The 15,661-nt window shown below is 32.7% G+C and overlaps 1 protein-coding gene and 1 long non-coding RNA gene across 2 annotated transcripts; both read left to right on the forward strand.

Annotated features, from left to right (window-relative positions):
* The first annotated feature begins 14 nt into the window (after positions 1-14).
* LOC134236229 (long-chain fatty acid transport protein 2-like) lies at positions 15-3,159 on the forward strand. The gene is made up of 3 exons (XM_062718391.1): positions 15-174; positions 297-394; positions 2,653-3,159. The coding sequence occupies exons 1-3, from the start codon at positions 116-118 to the stop codon at positions 2,964-2,966; spliced, it is 471 nt and encodes a 156-aa protein (XP_062574375.1). The 5' UTR covers positions 15-115; the 3' UTR covers positions 2,967-3,159.
* Positions 3,160-7,315: 4,156 nt separating this feature from the next.
* LOC134236236 (uncharacterized) lies at positions 7,316-10,879 on the forward strand. The gene is made up of 3 exons (XR_009985570.1): positions 7,316-7,388; positions 9,749-9,876; positions 10,437-10,879. It is a non-coding gene; the product is annotated as an uncharacterized LOC134236236 (long non-coding RNA).
* Positions 10,880-15,661: the final 4,782 nt, after the last annotated feature.

Genomic DNA, 15,661 nt, shown 5'->3' on the forward strand with positions numbered 1-15,661 from the left:
TAATCAAGCTCTGTACAAAGATGGCTTTTATCTCGGAGGCAAAGCAGTCAATGAGAAAAAATATGTTAGAAATGCCTTTCAAGAGGGAGATGCCTTCTTCAATTATGGAGACTTGATGTACGTCGACAAGGATTACTTCTTGTATTTCAAAGATCGAGTTGGAGATACTTTTAGGTGCGTACATGTATGGGTGAAATGTCAATTCCACCATGAATTTTATTCTCAAGTTATCTATTCATTATAGATTTAAGTCTCCAAGAATATTTATTGTCTATCCCAATATTTCTTTTGATCAGGTGGAAAGGTGAAAATGTGTCCACGAATGAAGTAGCCAATATTCTGACGGGACTACCTTTTATACAAGACGCTAACGTATATGGGGTAGAAATACCAGGTCAGTTTATACTCTCTCTTACAGGCCAGTTCATAATGATAAGTAATTCTGAAAGCAATGCAGATTCATTGATAGAGAAATATATGGTAAAGCTTCCTTGCAGATACATGTATCATGCTCACAGAAAATATCTTGTAGTGTCATGTTTTGTCCTGTTTTTAAAAAGTGCAAAATAATGAAGTTTATTATACCCCACGCAACTAGTTGTGGGAGGTATAATGTTTTTGACCCGTCCGTCAGTCAGTCAGTCCTCTTTTTTTGTCAGCGCAACTCCTCATAAACCGCTGCACAGAATTTCGTCAAACTTTGCAGGTATTTAGGACACAATGTGTAGATGTGCATATTATCAGGAAATTCCGATTCCATTATTTTTTCCGGGAATTTCCGCACTTTTTAACTTAGGCATTTGGCCATACCTTGAATATAGAGATGAACAGATTGTCAGCGCAACTCCACATAAACCGCTGCACAGAATTTCGTCAAACTTTGCAGATATTTAGGACACAATGTGTAGATGTGCATATTACCAGGAAATTCCGATTCCATTATTTTTTCCGGGAGTTTCCGCACTTTTTAACTTAGGTTTTTGGCCATACCTTTTATATAGAGATGAACAGTTTGTCAGCGCAACTCTTCATAAACCGCTGCACGGACTTTCTGCACTAAATACTTAGGCATTTGGCCATTCCTTGAATGTAGAGATGAACAGTTTGTCAGCGCAACTCCTCATAAACCGCTGCACAGAATTTCGTTAAACTTTGCAGATATTTAGGACACAATATGTAGATGTGCATATTCCCAGGAAATTCCGATTCCATTATTTTTTCCGGGACTTTCCGCACTAAATACTTAGGCATTTGGCCATGCCTTGAATATAGGATGAACAGTTTGTCAGCGCAACTCCTCATAAACCGCTGCACAGAATTTCTTCAAACTTTGCAGGTATTTAGGACACAATGTGTAGATGTGCATATTACCAGGAAATTCCAATTCCATTATTTTTTCCGGGACTTTCCGCACTAAATACTTAGGTTTTTGGCCATGCCTTGAATGTAGAGATGAACAGTTTGTCAGCGCAACTCTTCATAAACCGCTGCACAGAATTTCGTTAAACTTTGCAGATATTTAGGACACAATATGTAGATGTGCATATTCCCAGGAAATTCCGATTCCATTATTTTTTCCGGGACTTTCCGCACTAAATACTTAGGCATTTGGCCATGCCTTGAATATAGAGATGAACAGTTTGTCAGCGCAACTCCTCATAAACCGCTGCACAGAATTTCGTCAAACTTTGCAGGTATTTAGGACACAATGTGTAGATATGCATATTACCAGGAAATTCCAATTCCATTATTTTTTCCGGGACTTTCCGCACTAAATACTTAGGTTTTTGGCCATGCCTTGAATGTAGAGATGAACAGTTTGTCAGCGCAACTCCTCATAAACCGCTGCACAGAATTTCGTTAAACTTTGCAGATATTTAGGACACAATATGTAGATGTGCATATTACCAGGAAATTCTGATTCCTTTATTTTTCCGGGAATTTCCACACTTTCCAACTTAGACTTTTTGGCCATATTTTGAATATACAGATGAACAGTTTGTCAGCACCACTCCTCTTAAACTGTTGTACATAGTTTCGTCAACCTATGCAGGTATTTAGGACATATTCCTTTATTTTATCCCAAAGAGTTTTGCCCTATTATTCAAGAAAATTTCTCACCCCCCCCCCCCTCCCCAACCACTTCAAATTAATGTTTGGATTTGTATAATGCCAAGAAATTTTGATTCCATTATTTATCTAGAAACTTCATTCCACATTTAAATGTCCTCATATGCAAGACATTTTGATGTGAAGATTATTTTGCAATTATTGCCCTTTTTGATCTAGACTATGTATTTAAAGTGCACTAGCTGTGTCTTTCATTATGTGTTTCACCGTCAAGTTTTGTGGGAGCGTGGGGTATGTGAGCTAGCTCACTTTTTCTTTCATTTTGCCTGTTAGACCCAGCAAGTTACAAATACATGTTCATGTTTAAATATTACTTTAAGCTGCCCCAAAAAGTTGCTATAGCTCAATGTATGTCTTACTGTTAAAATATCTTTTGTTATATGTATTTATATAAAATATGTCAAAAAGGGAATAATTTTGTGATTTATTATAAGGGTGTAAATGCAATGCACTACTTCATAATACTAAAAGATATTGAGTTTATTCATTTACCAAAGGATTTTATGGTATTTTATTCAATAGGTAATGATGGTCGAGCTGGAATGGCGGGAATTTTACTGAAGGAAAATGTGGAGTTCCACACAGACCTGTTACCTAAGATCTACCACCACTGTGAGGAGAACCTGCCACACTACGCCCAGCCGGTGTTCCTCCGCTTCATCAAGGAGATGCCGCTGACAACCACTCACAAACAGAGGAAGGTGGAATACGTCAAGGAAGCCTACAACCCCGCTGTCGTGACTGATCCACTGTTCCGCATCTCACCAGAAACCAAAACCTATGTTCCACTCAACACTGAAAATATTGCCCAGTTTTTGGCAAAAGCACGGTTGTGATTGCAATAATTATTTTTTGTTCAATTTATGGTGGCTATTTTCAAATTTAATGACTTCTATGCATAAGTTTTGATGCAAGAAAAACAAGTTGTTTTTTTTTTAATCAGTGGGTGCTATAATTTTTTTTTTTTACATGTATAGTGTGCTAATTTTTTAATACAAAGAGTTTCATAACAATCATTATTTTTTAAAATTTTTGTCAGAAGAGTTTTGAGAAATTTAATAAACATACTTTTTAAAATTTTTGAAAACCTGGTACATGTATCTGTAAAATTCTTGAACTTTTAAGTTTAAACATGTACCCGGCTACCGTTATGTAAAAAAAAATTAGTAAATTCTTTAAAGTATTTTTGAAAAAATTATGCAATGAAAAGAAGTGTACTTGTACCATTGTAAAACCTGACAAGGAAGTACTGGTAGACTTTTTTCAAAATGGAAGTTTTTCCCCATTCTTTCCAAGACCCAATGGGAATATTTATATCACTTGATAACAAAGCAATGGTTGCTGATGTTACTGATACAATTATATCTGTTTTTTTGTGTTTAAGCAATATGGTCCAGAATTTTGCATAACTTTGACCATGATTGATGTAAATGTTAAGAAAAGATTTTTTTGAGAATTCATGTAAAGTTTGTCCTATTCAATTTTCAGATTTCAAATTGATGTTTATACCATAATCATTATAATGACATGCAACACCTGATGGTGATTGAGATAAAACTCATGAATTAACATGCCTTTGTACTGAATTAGTTTAGTCCTTATTTTGATTTTGTTCCCCCACATAATCTGGAATGATTAGATAGCAAGATTTTGTTTATAACTTTGACCAAGAGAAGAGAGTACAAATGAATATTTTCTCAAAGTACATGTAATGCAGTTACTGACTATATTGCCTAAACTGTTATGTATTGTATAAACAAATTTTTACGAATTTTTGTTTAAACTTTTAATATGTAGATGTGTATTAATTAATTTGTTACGATTACACAATTATACATGTGTATCCATTTATAAATGCATGGAGATATGCATTGTTGATTATTTATCCCTGTTGATTATAGCTTCTGTGATTCCATTCTAAATCATTTTACCTTTATTTTACATCATGTTAAATGTGACAACATGTTGAATGATATATTATTGATTGTTAATTTTGCATGCATGGATGCATTCTTATAAACACGTTTTGTTAGTTAAACGAGTATTTTTGTTTAGCAGCAAAATTATAATTGAAATAGCTTAAAGAGGCTGGAGGGTCAACAAATTAACCATCAGTTATAACTTCTTTTATATATATGACATTTTTAAAAGCTGTTAACTATCATTTGATATTTCATACATTTAAGTTTTGAAATTTGAGCATTTTGTACATCTTCATATGGAGCTCTTCTTCTAAAGTAGATCAATTTAGTCTACAAATGACCACAACCCCCAGCCCTCTTAAATACTGTGGAAGTACTTTTTTCCGTGTGGTATTAATTTACACTTTGTACGTGGTCACAAATTTTCCACGGAAATTTGTCCAAGAGTACTTGATATAAATGCAAGGGATATAATGACAGTCGAGGAAATCTGCATAATTTTCTACACGCGGATTAAACAGAAATTGAGATTTCGTGGAATTATGACCCTGTGGAAAAAAGTATGTCTACAGTAACATCCCCCTTTCTTTTCACTCAAATTCAGCAAGTGCCTGTGCTGGATGATTCACAAAAGTATTTCTTGTTGAAATGCATATCGCCTTACTGTTTTTATCTGGTGTGCACTTCATACCAGGGTATTTTTTTACAGACACTTGAAAGGTTAGTAATTCAATCATCCTCAGGTTTTTCATCAATGAACTATTTTAGTATTGACTGATTATTATAAAAATAGGTACAATGTTTATGATTTATTTACATATATGTATATTTTGTTAAAATTGAATAGATAAATATATACATAAATATGTTATGAAATGTGTGTCCTTTATTTTGAGCTTTGGTTATTTTTATGCCTCCGATCAAAAGATTGTTGAGATATACTGTAATCGTATTATATTTAGCGTGTACGATATTTAGCGGAAAATGATTTTTTAACAAGTTAGCCTAGATTTCATTTCGCGTATTTCTTAATGTTCTTATTCATATATCAATGTTTAAGAAATTTAGCAATGTACTTGAATTAGCGGAAGTATCTTTCCGCAAAAAGCGCTAAAAAGAATACACCGCCAAATGTAATACGTTTACAGTATTGTTTTTATCCTATCTGTCTGTTTTTCTGTCCGTCATCAACTTTAACCTATCCCATAACTATTGAGTTGGTGTGGCTATGGCTTTCATATTTCACAGGTGTATTCCTTGTGACAAGACCTTTCTTTGGGTACCACCAGATTTGACCTATTGACCTTGAAGTTTGACCTACTTTTACAAAAAAGAAACATACTTTAACCTTGGCCATAACTTCTGAACAGTTGGAGCTAGGGCTTTCATACTTCATAGTGTATTTAAGAGTTTGACCCACTTTTTAAAAACATTAATCTTGGTGATAACTTTTGAACAGTTTCAACTACGGATTCATATTTCACAGGTGTATTCCTTGTAACAAGACCTTCCTTTAGATACCAACACTTTTGACCTTGACGTTTGGAGTTTGACATGCATATGAGAGAATTCAACCCTTGCCATAAGCTGCCATACAGGGGCATCAGTTTTTCACAAACACATCTTGTTTTTTTTGGCTCCTTTCAAGATTATGTAACCTCTCCCACTCTTGACATTGGTGTCACAGTTTAAGGAGCTAATCCATTCTTATACCCTCATAAGTTTGATATCAAAGTTTTGCCTTTCAGTGAGGAATCACAGTAATTACTGTATACAGGGTTATTTTCACTCCACTTTACTTTTGTCCTTTCACATTTGCAAACAATTTTGCCGTTTTAAATTGGCCCGGTCACAGTTTTGATTGAGAAATTATTCTGTATTCTTTGAATTTGCCCCTTTTTAATTTTGCCTGAGGTTATGGCGAAAGGGGCGAAAATAAAACCAGGGTGAAAATTTTCCTGTATACAGTATTAATTGTAATAATGTAATTCTGACTTTGACTTGATGTGGCCATAAAATCAAAAAGTGAGGTGAAGATAACCTCAGCTACATTGAATTCATAAAATGATCTGGATAGTTTGATGTCTTTAACTGTAAACTTCATCGTAATACCCTTTAAATCTTTGGTTTGTTGAGATAAAATAGCTATCAGATGACATAAGGACAGGAAAACCCAAACCATAAAATGGCCCATCACAAGATGGACCATATTAAAATTTTATCTATGCCTCTGACATAATTTCTTCATCTCATTGACAATATCCTTTGCACTATGACATTGTGGCAAGATCAAGATATTGTTTTTGTCATGAGCCACTTTCAATTCAGAGTTGAAAAATTCTGTACCAAAATTTCAAGACAAAGCATTAACCAATAAATCTTTGAGATGGAGAAACCATCGGTGTTTCACAAACACCTCTTGTTTTCTTTCTGCAGAACTTAATTCCCCTATTTAATGGGAATAAAAATACAATAGGTACAATAACATTAGAATACATTGCAAAATTTATTCAGTTTCCACACTCTAACTCAACTCTATCTTGGTAATCCGCACACACACACACACACACACACACACACACACACACTAAAAACACACAGTCAGATAATATATACCGGTAATTATAAAAACAATTTAATATCAATTCTCTGTAATTATCAAAATTGGTTGGCCACGCATAGAAAAACATTTTGATTTTTTTATAATAATTTTAAAGAGCTATGTCATTAATTATAAAATCTAAAGTGGGTTTATGAAATAGACCCTTGGTTGCCATAGAAACGGGGTGCAAAATTCTCAATTTTGTTAATTTTGAAAAATGTGTACTTATCAAGAAAAACTGTGTCCAGAAATAAAAAGGGATAACTTAATATGTTTTCATTATTTAAATTTAATACTACAGATTAAAGTAATTATATCTGTAGTTTTAATTTAATCTCTCAATAGTAAATGGCCATTTTACATATTATAACATATCAGATATGTGATTGGTTTAGTGGAGTTTTTGGAGGCTTAAAACAAAAAAGGCACACTGATTACAAATTTAGTAATAATTAATTATGAAAGGCTGATATTTGATTATATCAAAATATGTAAAATATTGGTGGGAGACTCAAAGATGTAAAAGGAATTCAAAGGTAAAGATTACTTTTTTTCTACATTTTGAAACATTTTTTGCTTCCTAATTACTTCCCTTGAACTACTCTCTAACATTTGGAGGTACAATGTGTATTTAGTAAACAGCAATGAACATTTTCTGGCGAAAGACCTCATCAAAGTTTTACAGTCTGGAAGAAGAAAAGAAGACTAGACATCCTAAACAATGAAGACAGAAGGTAAATTTATGTATATACTGAGCATTACAAAAATATCAAGATTAACAAATGCATATTTTCTTAATTTTATTTGCCTTACAATACACAGTTGTTTTACCGGTAGTGGTCAGTGGTCCTTATCAAATCAAGCGAACTATACCTCTTGACAGTTTGACTTTCTGACCAATGAATTAATTATTTTTATTAGTAAAAATGAATTTGAAGCATATAAACATCACTTGGTGATACAGCTGAACCCCCCCCCCCCCCCCCCCGAAATATAAATGTCTATAGGGCCTATAGAGATTGTATAAAATCTGGAACATACTAAAGACCTGATATGCTAAAGACCTGATAATTTGACCTGATGAAAAAAAAATCATAAAATTATCAATTTAAAGATTATATTTCAAATATAAGTTGGAAAATTATTGATGAAATTATACCAAATTACACTTTATAGGGGATAACAGACTTTGTATCAAGGAGTACTTTCAAAAAGTTGGTGACCTGATATTATTGAATGACCTGATATTTTTGAATGACCTGATAGTTTAAGTGAAGACCTGATATTTTTATAAATGACTTGTTAGGGGTGGTTTTAAATGACCTGATATATTAAATAATTCTTTTAGAAAGGTTAAACATTTTAAAAGGTTTTGAGAAGAAAATTTTTGCAGCAATTTATGAAAAAAAAAGGATTTTGAAATGACCTGATGATTTCCTACTAAAGACCTGATATTTTATGATGACCTGATATTTCTGAATGACTTGATGGGTTTAAATGACCTGATTTATTATTATATTACATATTTTCAGGAAAGTAAAACAGTTTTCAATGTTAAACTTTATAAAATTTGAATATTTGAAGCAATTCCATTTCATTTAAAAATATCAGGTCTGTAAAGTAGAAATATCGGGTCATTCAAAATTATCAGGTCATCAAGTTTTGTGAATATACCTTGATATATAGCAAAATAATCTAAATTTTATCCACTAAAAATGTATTTTAATATAGTTTCAGCTATTATCATCAATAATTTTCCCTCAAAAATATGAAATAAAAGTTTAAATTGATAATTTTTATTTCATCAGGTCAAAATATCAGGTCTTTAGTATATCAGGTCTTTAGTATGTCAGGTCTTTAGTATGTTCCATAAAATCTGTGCCATTCAGTAGGTTTACTTTTTATGATGTGGTGAGAGAGACTTTTAAGTGAACATTATTTATCTTTATAATATAAATTTCCACTTCTGTCAGTTTTCATTCATTGTTTATCCTATTATTTCAATTCTTTATTGGCATTAGGCACATATTTTACAGAATTGTGTTGTTAAAATATTTAACTAGAGCAAGTTTGTTTCTATAATAAAAGTGCATCAAACGTTTATAATGTGTGAGCACAAGCATAAAGTAGCTAAGTTTTTTAAATAGGCCTAGTATTCTATATATCAGCAAAATATGGTCATGTGATGTTCATAAGCAGAAAATAGGAAAACACCATGTTTGTTTTGATGTCATTGTTTTATTTAATAGCTTCTATCTTTTAAACTTTAAATTTATGATATATATCCAAAACTGTACTATATGAATTGACAAAATAGATCTAGGTTAAGAATGCACTGGAAATATTGAGTTATTTTTGTTTATATAGACTCTTTCATTCGTCTGTGAAGTAGCGGTACATAATAATCTATAATTCAATTTTGTGTGAATAATGATAATCTTTTCAACTAGCAAACAGTTAAAAAATATATATGTACACTTGTACATATGTATTAGTGTTAAAACAAAATTTAACTAGAGGTACTGTGAGCAATGAGCTCACTAAATGATAGTTACCCCCTGCCTCCCATATGGTTATAACTGATGACAAATCCATGTTTTACTGTGGCCGGGAAACCCAAAATATGCGTCGAATCAAAAAGTAAAATAGGAGGTGCACAATGGCTATATGTAATAAAGATTCTGTGAAAGGTTAATTAAATTTCACTCATTGCAGTGGTATAAGAGGAGTTGCGGATAATAAGAGATGGGTACCCTAAAGCGTAACAGACAGACGGACGTACAGACAGATGGACGTACAGCTAGATGGACATACCGATTACGGTATATCCTACCACTTTTCAAGCGGAGGGTATAATAAAACCATATACATGTACATGTATGTAGAATATTCACCTCTGATTTATAATGATATTTGTGTTATACACACTGACCATGTTTTATAATATTCTAAAAAAATTATTTGATACTCGGGCAAATATTCACTACTGGTAAGATGATCACACACATGAACATGTCTGTGTATGAATGAAATGAATTTTCCTTTTGATCATGTTCCTAGGAAAATAATTATTTTCATCATTTTTTCATCAAAGGATTTACCATATAAGATGAATAAAGAAAAAGTAAGACCAGTAAACCAAAACAGGACCAAATAGGCCATGACTGAAGTTCAAGTGCATTCTGCAAGAAAGTGGACAGCCTAGATTTTGTTCTTTTCAAGGTAACCATTCTTAAAATATGAAAGTAAATTAAGGACAGATGATACAAACAAAAAATGGATGCCTGGATTGGTATATATTTTTTGGCATAATTTAATTGCAAATTAATGATGCTATTAATAAATTTCTAGAATATTAAGAAATTGTAAACCTTCTGTGATGTTCAAAAGTCTGCCCTCTTGAAACTATCCTTATTAATCTATACAAATATTTTTCACTTCAAATTCCATTTTTATGCAAATATGAACTAAAAATTAAAAAGTACTTGAAGAAAGTTATTAATTTTACTGATTTAAATATGACCCCAGTTGTTATTTTCAAATTCTTTGACAAAAGTTTGTTTGTATCATCTGTCCTTTAATTGTTAAAAAATATTTCAGTTTTATATCTAAATTTAAACCTTGCTTATTTCTTTTTTTTAAACAAAATTTAATACCTGCCCAGTAACAGAAGAATTATTATACTAGAATAAAGAAAACAACTTTCTAAAGGATTACATACACATTTAATTAGCTTGAAATCAGTGTATATTGGAAAGTGCAGGAATTATTTACCATTGCAGGTTGAGAAGGGATGCCATGTTAAAAGCTGAATTCCAACCTACTTCAACATACTTGTACCCACTGTCTTCAAGATATCAGTGTTTGAGATGTCAAAGTTCAAGTATAATAGGAACATGTTTATCATATTATGTGATGGCATCCTCAAATCTTATGCTGTAAAACAATATGTTTTAGAACTTATCATGCTTTATCCTGTACCTTGCCAAAAAAACTCAACTCAACATAATTCTCATTAACTAATTATCAGTGTTACTTGCGTATGTCAATGTAGGTCATTATTGGTACATGCCTGACAAACAAAAACTCTAAAATTGAAAAATCAAGATTTTCAGAGCAGCAGAAACAGTAGAATTTGTTATGTAAATCTAATGATATGTACCGTAGTTGAGAATACATGTACTCTAAATGTTGCATATATAAAAAATAAAAAAGCGAAAAGTTCTCTTGTTTTCAGAATTTATATTTACATGTGAAAAAAACAGAAAAGGAGATTGATATAGTTGGTGTGATGAGATGTTGGCAGGAACCTAGTAAAATGAAAGGAAGAACTTCCTTAAAATGATACTTGTGGGGGACAGTGTCTCATGGGGGGGGGGGGGGGGGCATTGTTTCAACTGACTTTACAGAATACAAAAGATCCATTGCAAACCTAATTATTAATTATATGCCAAACACTGTTCAAAGTTTTCCATTGTTGGATATTTATGTTTGAATCCAAGATAACTTACCCAAGAGGATGTGATTTTTTTTTTAAACCAATGTAATTTTTCTCAAGTTTAAAGCCATGTTTCATAAGTTTTAAAAGAAAAAATCAGAATGGGGGGAGGGTAAATTTTTTACTTCATTCAAAGTATCTGTGGTTTGCAGTTGCCCATGAATTTAGTAAGTAATTATACAAAGTAAGAAGTTGAAATGAGTAAAATATTATGAATGCCCTGCTTGTTTTAGTTTCATTTCAGAATTTTTCAAGTTTGACCAAATCTTGAAAAAGTAAAAGCCACAAGGTTTTGCAATTACTTGGCATAGCATTACAAAATGCATTATATTTTTGCAACATCATAAAGATGCAAATTTAAGATGCCAAAAAATTTAGTTCACATTCACATTTAACTCATTACACAGGTTTTATAAAAAAGTAAATAAGTGTAGTTTTGGGAATTAAGTTAAACGCAGCCATTTTGGTTAAAAATCCGGTATTCCTGTCTCCATGGTAACAAATCTTGCATTCCTGTTTCCATAGTAATAGAGAATGGATATGGAAAATTTTATTTCATATTAGTTTCTATCTAAGGGGATAGGAGAAGGAAAATTGAAACATGCCCTGGTTAGTCTACATGTACTTCATAATTGTCAATTTTACGGAAAGGGGGGGGCATTTTGTGCAGGTGTTCACAGTTCTCTTATCTAAGAACATATTTACATGTATTAATGCTCTTGAAAATGGGATGTGAATATTTTTAGATGACACTTCTCCTAGATATGGACTAATTTTACTGTAAATGACATCAAAACAGGTAGAAAGGAACATATATTTTCTATATGAACCTAATGAAATGTGCATATGTTCCTTGAAATATGGAAATTTTGCAGATTTTGGGTAATTTTTCATCAGCTTTTAAAAAAAAATGTTGAAGTGTCCCATAAATATTTTAATGTATTTAAACTAACTTATGTACCATCTATACAATGCACTGTTTCCTGAATTTCAAATCAGTGTGCAAAGTATTAAAAAATGGCTTTGAAAAAGGGTCTAAAATGGTAATTTTCTCAATTTGGCAAAATGCCAAAATCCCCAAAGCTAAGCGTTGTTAAGCCATTATGTAGAATTACAGTTTTTAAAAAATTATGTTGTTATACTAGAGAGGAATAATGGTAGTTTTGAAACAAAAGTAGATTTTCCCATTCTCTTGCTTCCTTTAACCTCATTTTTATTCAGTAAAACCTACAAAATCTCGTTTTTTGGTCAAATTTTGGGAAGAATTTACAGGGGAAACAATAGGTGCCGTTACCATGGCAACGAGACATTTTTTGAAATAAAAAAATATAAAACCATTAATGATGTGACAATGTGAGTACACACAAAAAGTTTCATAGAAATTGAAAATGTAGCGTGGCCAAGCATTATTGATATTGTTTGATAATTACAGAGAATTGATATTAAAATAGGTGCTCATTTCCATTCTTGGAGGGTCAATGTCCACCAGTCTTTTGTTTTTCACTTGTTTTCAAATTCCTGTCTGGTTTTAGCTTCTCATTTCAGTATCTTGGTGGTAGATGATAATACATGTACCACTTCCTATCAGGCTGAAGATTATAACTTTTCAACACTTTTGAAGAAATTTGAACTTACCCAACACCGTTAATTCTTCTACGTGTCCTCTTTAACGTCAGATGCAAGTGTCTTTTTATACCCCTGCTTGAAAAGTGGAAGGGTATATAGTAATCGGTATTTCCGTCCGTCCGTCCGTCCGTCTGTTACGCTTTGGGGTACCCATCTCTTATCCGCAACTCCTCTCATACAACTGAAGGAAATTTAATGAAACTTTCACAGATTCTTAATTACATATTGCCATTGTGCACCTCCTATTTTACTTTTTGATCTGACATATATTTTTGATTTTCCAGCGCAAAACATGGACACTGCCATTATATTCATATGGTAGGCGGGGGGTATCATTTAGTGAGCTCATTGCTCACAGTACCTCTAGTTTTTTCTATACTTATTAGGAATTAGGGGCCTAGTGAAAGGAACAATGGTGACTGACTCTTTTGTTTCTGTTGGAAGAGAATGAAAAAAGGTAATAATCAGGGCAAATGAAGTAAAAATGAGGAACCAAGATTCATAAAGAATGGCATGCTGGGTGGGTGGGGGGGGGGGGGGTAATTTTCACATACCTGTGGGTTCCTTGTCATTCATGTTAAGCACATCCATATGACTTCATCTGAGTCTCCTTCTGGGTACTGTCACCAAGTCATCAAAACACACTATAAATAAACAGAAGGTAATATACTTCAGCATTTAAAGAAGTACTAGTATAAAACAGAAATTAAGAAATTTAAAGAAAAGAACAAACGTATCTAGGTAAAATATATAATTATAGTTCTCTGATCAAATATTTAAGGCTGAGATGATGCAACTTTTTCTATATTGATATAGTTCACATCTACTTAAGCCATGAAACGATATGTACTCGTATCACGATATATGTTTAATTGGTTATAAAATCTTTTTTTGCATTGAAATAAGTTAAACAAAACATTTCCTTAAAAAACTAGAGGTACTGTGAGCAATGGGCTCACTAAATGATACCCCCCGCCTCCCATATGTGTATAAATGGCAGTGTCCATGTTTTGCTATGGGAAACCCAAAATATGTGTCGGATCAAGAAGTAAAATAGAAGGTGCACAATGGCAATATGTAATAAAGATTCTGTGAAAGTTTCATCAAATTTCATTCAGTGGTATAAGGGGAGTTGCGGATAAGAGATGGGTACCCCAAAGCGTAACAGACGGACGGACGGACGTACAGACGGACGGACGGACGGACGGAAATACCGATTACTATATACCCTCCCGCTTTTCAAGCGGGGGGTATAAAAAAGAAGATCATCAGACGATTTCATTGCGGAGGCACAGGTATACAATAGCTAAGTTTTCTAAAGTATTCTATATATATATATATATCGGGAAGTCCGTTTTACTGGCAGAATTAGTTGTCAAATCTAATTAAAGGTGTCCTAGCTGTAAACGCGCAATAATGTTTAGGTGTTAATCGGTTAACTGAAAATAAAATGCACTAAAGCAACCAAAAACAGAGCTAGATGGGATGAGGTGCCACGAAGGAATAAGTATTCCAAGATAATAAACCAAATGTCCTCCTTGTCATGATTGAGTAAATGGGAATAACTGCAGCTAATTTAGTACGTGTGAAAAATAATCTTATAACAGTTTGAATTAAAAAGAATGTCAATCAGCATTCGACTTTATAAATGATAGATCGTTTTTGCTGATAAGGTCATTATATCGATCATAGAACTTGCGAAATGACGAAGCTTTTTTGATATCCCCGTATCATCAACAAGCATCAAAAAGTCTATTTTTAGCATATAGGTCACGACCAAGGTGACAAGGTCATTGACCTTGGTGCCATTTGAAAGAGCTGAATTAGTAGAGTATGCATACCAAATATGAAGTACTGTATACAGGGAAATTTTCGCCCCGTTTTATTTTCACCTCTTTCGCCCTACCCACAGGTGGGTGAATTTAAAACGGGGCAGATTTAAAATACACAGCATGATTTCTTAAACAGAATTGTAACTGGGCGAATTTAAAATAGGGCAAAATTGTTTCAAGGTGTGAAAAGGCGAAAATAAAACAGGGCGAAAAACAGACAGACAAACAGATCAACAGACAAACAACATGACAAAAACATTATATGCCCCGCTCTATCGATCCGATAAAAACCCCAAAAGATTTGTGTGTAGAAGCAGACAGTGATTACTTTTATAAGGTACATTTTTATCTCCATATGTTTCAATGCATATCTTTTTTGGGGCCCAATAACACATCTTATAATGATGTGAAGTTATACTACAGCAAAGAAAGAGGGCGTATAAGGCGTGGACAATCCCCCGCTATGAGACAAAATGTGTCTCAATTTTCAAAATTCACAGAAAAAGTATATTTTTCTAAAATCATGTTCTCAGTAATGTCATCTTTAAAACATTTTATCATTTTATTTTACTGATTTCAAAGTTGACAGTTAAGCATATTTAGTGGAAAATTGGTTTACTAGATCTGTAAAAAAATGAAATTTGAACATGAATGGGTCAAGTCTCCATTCTCCGTTAACGCTTAAATGATGGAAACGAAAATGCGAAATCTATTTCATTCGTCCAACAAATGGAATCTGTAAATCTGAACCCATTCTATGTGAAAATCGAAAAAATTGGAAAAAATGTACGCTTCAACAAATCCGTTCATTTAAATCACACTGACAGACATCGATAACGCATATACTTCGTAGAGCAGTCAGTCTCGGAGCAAACCCTGTGCTAGGGAGAGATTTCGAATCATTTATGAAGCTATTTCTTTTTTTATTTTTTTTTATTTTCACACATCTTAAAAGCATGAGTGAAAAATAAATCATTAATAAAATATTAAAACAATGAAATACAGAATTAAATGCGTAAAAGATGATATAAACAGTATAATTTTGAACAAT

This window comes from Saccostrea cucullata, unplaced genomic scaffold (genome assembly GCF_032062105.1).
Source record: "Saccostrea cucullata isolate Sc308-1 unplaced genomic scaffold, CSIRO_AGI_Scuc_v1 ctg14704, whole genome shotgun sequence".
Taxonomy (NCBI): Eukaryota; Metazoa; Mollusca; class Bivalvia; order Ostreida; family Ostreidae; genus Saccostrea; species Saccostrea cuccullata.